This window comes from Lingula anatina, chromosome 4 (genome assembly GCF_051362555.1).
Source record: "Lingula anatina isolate TDL-2025a chromosome 4, LinAna3.0, whole genome shotgun sequence".
Taxonomy (NCBI): Eukaryota; Metazoa; Brachiopoda; class Lingulata; order Lingulida; family Lingulidae; genus Lingula; species Lingula anatina.
Window position 1 is genome coordinate 16,715,826 of NC_141770.1, and position 10,325 is coordinate 16,726,150.

Below are 10,325 nucleotides of genomic sequence, written 5' to 3' on the forward strand. Positions count from 1 at the left end.
AGTTTAAGTGAACTCTCAAAAATTTTAATTCTAAATCAAAACTCATATTTTCTATCCTTTAGGATTTGGTGCCTACATTTTTATTTCCAGTTTTTACGCTTTACTTTTATTTTGTGATACTTATTTTATTTTTCCTTTTAGTCTTTATTTTTGATTTCGAGTTATGAAGGCAGAAGTCAACTATAGGCGTGTATGGGGATTAGCGCAGCAAAGATTTTTACTCCGACCAGCAAAGACCTTTTAGGCCTACTTCATTTTATCATGAAAATGTACTTTTTATCTTGTAAGGATAAACAGTTGTATTGGAATTTTATCCCAAAGATGGCGATTTTGCCGGACGGTGAAACTTTCCTCTCAGTAATGCATCCACAAATGAAACCCGGATAAGTGGTGTACGGCATTGCCTTTTAGTGTAGGGACATGTGGGCTACACCTCACATATCATTTGCACATAGCAATGTCTTATAAAGGAATACAAGAAATTTCAGTCCTATAGGCAAAGTTAGTTATTTTCCAATTGCAGTCTCAAAAAATTCATTTGTTTCAATATTTGAATTCCACGTTTCTTATCTAGTCGGCATATAGTCGTCATTCATGCTGTTACAGCTGTACGAGCCGATTTCGGCCGTCAAAGACTTTTCGGAAGATGTATAATTCAGTTGTATGATTGGCCGAGGTGACTTGTATTGCGAAGCCGAGCGAAATCGGTCGTCTTTATCTTCGTGATTCGATTGTGGGATAAATCAATCACCGTGACATTAGCCGGGACGTGCGTACAGCCTCTAAGCTGTGCAGTTGAAAATGACGTCACTTCTCACTTAGAGCAAGCGAGGTTTCTTTTATGAATTGATGTTTGCCTTAAGTTGATGGGAAGTGGTTTAAAATTTATCAGTTAAAACACTGGTAACGAGCTCCATAAACTCAAATGACGCTTGCTAATAGCTCCACTAATCGCCGATACCGTTACCTCCTTGTTTATATCTTCCTGGTAAAATGGGTAATTATCTAAAGTTAAGTCATGCTTTTCTTAAAATTAAATCACACAGTACCAAAATCAAGACTCGACTCCCACAGTCAACAATTGAAAAAGTTTGCAAATAGCGTTCGATTGCAAAATGCGGTGGTACTACATGCAGTAGAGCCGCATTTTGCAACTAAACGCATTATGCATGCAACTAAAAATCGTGAAAACGCATTTTGCATCCCGTACGCATTTTGCAGCAAGAATTTTTTTCCAAGTCACTGAAATTGTTTGAACTACTATAGAGTTAGCACACTGATGATAGAGGCGGGGTTCCATGACATCCGGAATCTAGGGTACCTTCTGTACTCTGGTAAGACGGGTGGATAGTGGTTATTGTGAGATCTTAAGTGCAATGCAGCCACAGTCTTCTCTTGCCTATTTGCTGGCGCTGTTTTTTATTTTTCATTTTTTTTTTATTATTATTTTCGTCAGTGCTTCACAATAGTTTTCAAGTCGGGTATTTGGCTCTTCAAATCAACTAACGAGATGTAACCTTCAGGTTTCTGATTCTCAGGGTAGCTACATTGTTAAGTCATAGGCGGAAAAGGGGGGGGGGGGGTAGTGCATCAACTCCAACTCACAGTATTTAAGATGCACAGCACGATATACGTATAGCCAAAGACTTGTAGAGATGGGTAAGTTAAAAGACAACTCCAACTCCCAGTATTTGAGATGCACAGCACGATGTACGTATAGCCAAAGACTTGTAGAGATGGGTAAGTTAAAAGACAACTCCAACTCCCAGTATTTGAGATGCACAGCACGATGTACGTATAGCCAAAGACTTGTAGAGATGGGTAAGTTAAAAGACAACTCCAACTCCCAGTATTTGAGATGCACAGCACGATGTACGTATAGCCAAAGACTTGTAGAGATGGGTAAGTTAAAAGACACTATTTTATGAGGTAATTATTTTAATAGTTAAGGACGAATATTTGTACGGGTTCTGTAATCTTGGCGCTAAGATGTAATATGCAGTGTACATAGTGCTAACCCGGTGGCTGATATTGGTAAACCAGTGTGGAGTTTTCCATGAGGTTTTAGTTCTCAAGGCAAATGCTCGAGTTAGAAACGGAGACTGGTCGTTACTTTTCTAATTGCTTCAGAAAAATGTGCTCGAAAAAAATTATAGATCTTTTTTTTTTTTTTTTTCGTTTATTTGCGGTCACAGACAAATCTTTTTTTTCAGCATTTTTATTCATAGAGATATAACAAATAATCTTACTGTGCAATGTGGTTGTAAAATGATGTGCCCCGCATGGCATGAAGCGGGACCGGTTATATTCTATAAAATCTGACAAAGAACAAAGCTGAAGAACAACTGCATAATAGAAAACCTCGGAAAAACTTTTTTCCTCGCAGTTTCAATACTGTCTTTGATATCGCTTCGTGCAGTTTTGAAGATATATTTGGTACAATTAGACTAATTTCATTCACAATTTCATTAATTTGACTTTCATTTTTATCATTCTATCATCGTTTCAAAAATTGTCAAATTGTGCTCAGTAATGACAATGTAACAAGGTGAAAATATTGTGATCAAATGTGATACAAGACAATACAGAAGTAAACAAAAGTGAAATACAATAAATTTTAGAGCAAGAGTTAAACAATACTCTCATCCACTATATTATTTACACCCAAACGTAACTAACAAATAACATGGAGAAAGTAAACGCATAGGTCCGTATGTTTAGAGCAAGAGTTAAACAATACTGTAGGTAGAACCTACATGTAGAATTGTTGCTTCACGACGCCTTTTTATATCGTAAGTGCAAGTACTAACTAAGAAGTGCGAAATATTGATGCGAAATATGAGATATTTACAGCGAGACATGAGTTACTACATTGGACAATAAACACTATCATTGTCTACTTTTTTTAAACTTCTAATTCTTATAAATATTAACACAAGCACCTTCGATTTTGGAAGTGAGATCTTTCAGCCAAAATACTGATTTTATGTGGTTAAAGGGGGTGAGGTTATCAACATATCCCTTTGATTCCCGGCAGGAAACGTTTGTACTGAATCGAAGAAATAAAAGATATTCAGACAGTTTTAATGTTTTCGCGAAACAGTTACGTCACCATGACGTCAACATTTTACCAAATGCACGTAGTTTAATTCACAAGCGGTCCATATAGCACGTGGTTATACCTGTTACTCTCATCGTTCGTTGTATAATACTGTTTCGCAGCTTCAATGAATTCTGCCTCTTGGATGACGCCATCTGCGTCTGTGTCCAACGTATCGAAATTGGCTTGGATGAACGCGTCAGGAACGCCACTGCAGCGAGGCATGTCCGCGTACTCGGTGAACGTAAGCATGCCGTCTTGGTCGTGATCCATGTACCCGAAGACAAAATGGTACATATTACGTAAGTTCTTTGAAGTTTCCGGGCTCTGCATCTCCCGCCTCATTGCGTCAACAAACTGACGCTCGCTAATACCTCTCTCCTGAACACTACGGGGTGTGCCTGGTCCTGAAAGAAAACGCAAAAATTATCATTATGAAGGAAATACTTTGCACACTACTCCATCATGTCTCAGAAAGAAATCATTGTTGGCAGAGGATGCAGTTGTCGCATGGTGATTATTCACATTTATTCTTGATTAGTGTTATGCGATTGTGTTAATCCATTATTCCTGATAATGAGGATGCCAATCAACGAAATTGGCTAATACGCAAAAGATGTGATAAGACGTGTGCAAAGGGAGAAAACCACGTTTTTTGAGTACAGTGGTACTGCGACGCACAGAGGGAAACAGGGAGGCAGTTGCACAGGCATACAGACAGACAAACATACAGAGAGACAGAGGTAGACAGGCAGGCAGGCAGGCAGACATGCAAACAGACAGACAGACAGACTGACAGGTAGACAAGGTAGACAGGCAGGCAGGCAGACATGCAAACAGACAGTCAGATAGACAGAAAGAGGTAGACAAGGTAGACAGGCAGGCAGGCAGACATGCAAACAGACAGTCAGATAGACAGACAGAGGTAGACAAGCAGGCAGATATGCAAACAGACAGTCAGATAGACAGACAGAGGTAGACAGGCAGGCAGGCAAGCAGACAGACAGACAGACAGAAGGCAAACAAACAAACAGACAGACAAGTTGTAGCTAACTGACTACTTGCCTTTACTGATGAACAGATGGCTGTGTGGCATCTCGTTAACAATATTTACCGAACAACTGAGCATAATCATGAGTAGGCCTAAGTGATTTACAGTAACTGGGACACACACACACACACACACAGAGAGAGAGAGAGAGAGAGAGAGAGAGAGAGAGAGAGAGAGAGAGAGAGAATGAGTCACCTGCGAAAAACTTATCCCACGCATCTGATTCCATCATCATAATTTGGTTCATTCTCTGCATGCTGTCCAGTTTACAACATCTTATGATGTGGACGCCGAGGGCCAAGAAATCCTTTCTGGTCAGACGGTTGTCGTGATTACTGTCTAGCCGGGCAAAAACTGTGCGCATCTTCCGCACCCACAACGCACCCTGAAATTACAGGCCGGGGAATAGAAGATGCGGGTAAGTTCCAAGTTCCAAAAAGAAAATGATTCAAATAAGCACGCTGAAATGATATTCAATTACTGGGATGTAGCTGAATAGATTTTTACTGAAATAGAGCACATAGAATTGTTCAGGTGTTTTTTTTTTAATGTAGTCTTTTGTGTTTCTATGTTAATTAGTGATTCTAAGGGACGATATAGTAGTATATTTTCTTATCATTAGGTGACAAAATTTCAATTTCAACATTTCATTTATTTTCTAAATGTATAAGCGGTATTTTATGCTGCCTTCACAGTGGAAAAAGGGGGAAAGGGGCATAAATATATTTTAAATCAACAATAATGATGACAATAACAATAATTATTATCTACTAATAATGATAATAACAAAAGTTTTATACAATGATAATTTCACTTGTACATGTACCTTCATCCTCCTGTTGCTTTGCATTCACTCGGGTTTTGCTTTAAATTTTTCAACTTTTCAGAATAATTTAAGCCCTGACGAAAATGCGATCTTGACAAGATGAATGAATTTTTTATTAAACAAGAACCACGTTTTCGAAATTTTCATTATCTTGGAATTTTTTTAAAACTATTTAAGATGAAAGGATTTCAATGTATTTAGTTGTGAAAATATGAGCAACAGGAGAATAACGTAAAATAATTAAGGAAGTACTTTATTCTAAAGCACAGTTCTATAATCAAATACCCTTAATTCCTAGGAAGAAAAAAATGCTATCAAAATAATATTTTTGGTAGATCATGTAATAAATGTGCATGGCTGTGCTTGTTACTGAATTATATCTGGAATATTTTGTAAAGATTCTTACCTGCCCATTAGCTGTACATAACTCTAAGAGTAACAGAAATGCTAAACCAAGAAATGTGGATAAAGCTCTCATTCTTCCGGGTTACAATATCCTTAATCTTGGTAACGACACACGCTTTCTGGCAGTCGGGCTTGAAACTCTTTGGCAGTCAATGCACGTACTGAACAGCTCCAGAATTAAGAAGACACTGTAAAACACCGGTATTTATAGTCTCAGTCCTTTACACCGAATTCAAATACCAATCACGTGATTGTTTAACTAGAAACTAGGACAGTTCACGAGGAGGTGAAACTTAAAGTAGACACACATTGGTTAACTGTAGGCGTGTCTTTAAGGTGGCTTAAAATATCACGATATCGAGTGCTACTTGGTAATGGGGGCGCACGCACGCAGACCACAGAAAACCTGCGTCCCGCTGTGAGTGACGGAACAGGTTGTTTTGAGAACTGGAGAACACGTGTTATTTACAGAGACATTGCACAAGAAAACAATTGAGATTTATTGCGACACAATGGCCGTTTGGTTCTCAGAACCGCAACATAAGGAAGATGCAATGTGCAAAGAAAATGGAGCAATTTTAGGACTGTTGTTTACACTAGTGGGCGTATAACTAGGTTGTCAAGTAAATTCACTTTTGATCGGTTAAAAACTGGTTTCAGTCCACGGGATTTGATGGATGACCAACTACTTGGGGTTTCAGATTTTGATCAAAATATCCTGACCATATTTTCCTGAAAATCTGATTTCGCAAGAATAAACCAACAGCATGAAAATCTGACTTCCTGGATTTCTGCACGTAATTTGCAGTTCCTTTCACACTTGAAAAAATTAAAAATCGACCATGAGGCAAGTTTACACATAAAAATTCATTAAGATTATGATAACACCGGGAGATTAGGGGGAGCAACATTATAGATATCAAAGTAAACATGAATAATTTGCCGTGTTGGCTAATTTTTATATTTGAAAATAAATTTAATGAATAAATTAAAAACACAAATGCAAATGAAGAAATGAGAAATACGTTGCGCTCTTCAGAGCATAAGAAATATAGGATAGTCCCTGACATGTTTTCAGAGGTTAAGTTTTAAGCCGCGTCTACTGTTTATTGTCTCTGCATCAAAATTTCAAGCGTTTCGTTAATTCCACTGGCCTAGTTTCCTTGCTTTTCTCCTTCTCCTTCTCATTTTTTTAGTAACTTAACAAATGGAAACGTCAAGTGAAAGCTGGCCAAGATGAGATAAAGAAATTAATGAATAAAGAAAAATAGAAAGAAAAGAAAAAGGGAAATAAAAGGCTATGAGAACAGCGTGTGATGACGTAGTGAAAAAAGGCAGACGAAAGTTGTTACCAAAAATAGAGACAGAAAATGTGAGTCCAAGTAATTTGTAAATAGCGATGATAGACCGAAGTGACTTATTCCCAATGAAATTATCGTTCTACGTAGATCGATCCAACTCCGAGGTGACTGTCGCTAAATGCAATCAGATTAACACGCCTCCTCTTGTTTCCAACGTACTTGTATAACCACCACCTATTCTTATCTGTATTCTACTCAACACCTAAAGGAGACGTGCTAATCTCTTAATGTGATTGCATTTCGCAAGACTCCCCGCTGAGCTGGAGTTATCTACATGTACGTAGAACGGTAGCTGCATTAGGAATGAACCCAAAGAAAGGCCGCACGTACAAAATACGAACAATAAATACAGTCCTGTGGAACCTGTAAAAAATTAAAATATGAGAAATCTCTTGAAGTTATGAGAAACATGTCAGGCAAGGACAAGACTAGACATAACAGTTGAAAAAGACCAAAACATAAGGTGAGATCTTAAACAGAGCGAGGCTCACAAAAACACACGATACAGATCCAGTCTGGAAAGATAATGAAAGTCATCAAAAAATCTGAGATTGCAAAAAGTGCCCAGGTTCAGAGAGAACAAAACAATCCCCATCAAGGAAAAGAAACTGAAAAGGACAGGAGGGGTGGGGTAGGACCAGGCACACTCTAAGGAAGCTACATACTAAAACAATGGGCATGCAGTCACTTGACTCGAGTGTATGTGACAATAATAGATCAACGGAATGAATATATTAAATGAAATAAAGGTCTGGTCCTCCAAAAAAGTCTGTAGGAAAACTTGGAAAAAGGAAAGGAATGACTAGATCTACCCGACACAACTCATGGTTTGTCTGTGAAAGCAGTCCTAGACAAAATCGTGTTTCGCTGCCTCAAGTTTTTCCTCGTGCTCTCCCTCTCACTTTTATCTGAGTTCGGGGACCATGATTTGTATTTTGATAAACCTTTTTCAGAGACATCATCATTCAAACACAGACTTTTTTACGTGCTAATGAAAAGATAAGACAACCCCTTAACCACCCCTTTCCCATTTTCTAGATGTCTGCAGTTGCATGACATTTCTCCTCGCTCAAGGGCATGCGTACATATTCACCCAAACGGTTCAAAAGTCTGCAGAAAGAAAAATGAAGAGAAACTGGGTAGAACGAAAACAATTGAATTTAATTAAAAAAAGATTATCATGATGTATGAACAATGCTTTATTTGATAGCCTGGTCCAGAAATCCTTTGATCCGCCCCTATCTGGGGGCTGTTTCACTAGGTTTTATTACAAGCAAGGCTGCATAAAGAAGGCGTGTTTCTTTACAGTTGGCTATAACTTGGCAATGACATGTTTTGTCCTTTCTAAAATATTTTGTGTTAGTTTGTGTCTATGTTGACATAAATTCTGAATATTTTGATAAATGTTTCATGTAAACGCAGACGCTAGCAATAGTTCAAATATTATAGATCCGCCTTTATCTTATTGTCATTTCTTTATGCAGGGTTAATTATTTGTTTTAATTAAGAGTATTATATTAATTTGTCCGTACATGTACTTTCACCTACCACAACACTGCTAGCTGTATGCTAGGTGTACTACTTTTTAGTCGGTTCATAACAAGTTGCATTCATGTCAAGCTTATATTAAGATGATGTTACAACAATTTTGATTTCCCCAAATGTTGAGATGATTGATAAAAAAATCCGACAGATTCGTCAAATGCAACACAATGTATTTGCCCTACTTTGTATATCGATTAGCCCAACGGCACTTGCTGCGGTGTAACTCTTTCACTGATCCGCTATTAAATTTGATTATGACCGACATAATGGAAGGCAAAGGGAGTAAAATAATTTCTAAGCCTACCTGGTAAAGCCTACTTTATCTTCACTAAATAATGATTCCAAGAAATGCCGTGTTAGAAAAGCTTAAATAATAAATAGATGTAGATTATTAAACCAATGAATAAAACATTGTAAACGTTTCCAATACCAAGTTAATCCAATAAGCTGCTGAAACATGATGGTAACTATATGTTAGTTAATTGACAAAGGTCAGATAAGTATGCAGGTTTAAATCAGGTGACAGATAAGTCAACAAATACATTCCCCTTTTGGCTCGTGCTCGCTGACGTCGTGAAACAGATCCCAGGAAGATCAACAGCAGAGAAAGGTCGTGCCAATAACAGCTCAAGAATTTTTGGAATTCTCAGCCCAGCTTGCACAATGCTCGTTTTAGCTCCGTGTAATAAATCATACCGCGGATTTTAATCGGGAGAAAGTTGGTTGGCCATCAACGTCACATATTTTTAATACGAGAGTGCTTGCGCACTTAAGTGATTGGAATGTTCTTGAGATTAAGGTAGAGCCGAGCGTGCTGTGCCAAGCGACCATATACGTAAATAAAATCAATAAATCAATAAAATGCGATCGACTATTCGATTAAAGTGTATGAAGGGAAAAATTCTCAAATGATGTAAGCTATACTGAGAAATGTCTGAAATAATGACAATTCTTTACCCATGGTTACGAAACAATCCTTGTTAATATGGTCACTTCACCAAATCACAACTATTTTTCTAAATATATTTCTTTAATGAATCGTCTGTCCTCCCAACCAATGTACTTTTTATTTTATTACTTTATTTTTCATTCTTTCTGTCCCCCTATTTATTTATTTATTTATTTATTTATTTATTTATTTATTTATTTATTTGTCCAATAATGTTTTCTTCACCAATTTGTTCCTGTAAGTGACACCCTTCAATGTCAAGATTCATCTTTTCAGTTCAAATAAATTTTCTTGTTAATACCAATTTCTTCATCATTTACCGAAATACAGGGAACTGCACGCGAAAACATAAATTTTTTAGTGCATTTTCATAACTTATGTGAATGAGGGCATTTTGTGCGTTTTCTATTTGATTTCAAGGTTAGTTTAACGGGCATTATTGTGACGTGAAGTACTCGTAACTGGTTACTCATAAAAACTCACTCGAACGTATGGTAAGCAAACATTGAAAGAAAACAATCCCAATTTGTTAATTAAGTGTTACGGTCCCGAGAAATTGATTGCTGAAGACTTTGGGGTTTTGCCAAAAACAAAGGGCTTTGCTTCGAGAAAACGAAAATAAGGCCGTGTGCCTGCGTTCGTTTTGTTTCTCGTTTTACCTGGTAAGTCAAGCCAACCACTGATTTTATGCCATTGAATGACATTGACACGTTCTTTTTGTCAATACACACTTATCACCCTGATTATCAGATGATTCACTCTGACTTGTTTTTTTTAAATATATATAGCAACGCACGCTAACGCCCTGCTAGTCCATCGCAAGCATGTTTGACTGTCACCTTCATCGGTAGATCAATCTGAAAACTATGTGTACTATATTGGAGCGATTGGAGCCCTACGTACATAGGGCGATTTTATCAAGTTTGTTGAAATAGAAAACTGATTTTGATTATTTTACATCATGGTAGACTAGTGTGATATTAATTAAGTGGTTTCGCAGTGGCGGATTTAGAGGGGGGTCAGGGGGGTCCTGACCCCCTCCCCCTCTGATATCTGGTCCCCTCTTGAAAGTAATTTTGACTAGCTGA

The 10,325-nt window shown here is 37.6% G+C and overlaps 1 protein-coding gene across 1 annotated transcript; it reads right to left on the reverse strand.

Annotated features, from left to right (window-relative positions):
* Positions 1-2,606: 2,606 nt before the first annotated feature.
* LOC106175727 (sarcoplasmic calcium-binding protein) lies at positions 2,607-5,633 on the reverse strand. The gene is made up of 3 exons (XM_013557849.3): positions 5,384-5,633; positions 4,347-4,536; positions 2,607-3,507 (listed from the first exon to the last, which is right to left on the reverse strand). The coding sequence occupies exons 1-3, from the start codon at positions 5,453-5,455 to the stop codon at positions 3,146-3,148; spliced, it is 624 nt and encodes a 207-aa protein (XP_013413303.1). The 5' UTR covers positions 5,456-5,633; the 3' UTR covers positions 2,607-3,145.
* Positions 5,634-10,325: the final 4,692 nt, after the last annotated feature.

Excerpts from the sequence above, each read along its gene's own strand:
- LOC106175727 (XM_013557849.3), bottom strand. The coding sequence starts at position 5,455 with ATGAGAGCTTTATCCACATTTCTTGGTTTAGCATTTCTGTTACTCTTA. Across the intron at positions 4,537-5,383 it reads TATGTACAGCTAATGGGCAG|GGTGCGTTGTGGGTGCGGAA; the intron begins GTAAGAATCTTT and ends CTGTAATTTCAG. Across the intron at positions 3,508-4,346 it reads GTGGGATAAGTTTTTCGCAG|GACCAGGCACACCCCGTAGT; the intron begins GTGACTCATTCT and ends GTTTTCTTTCAG.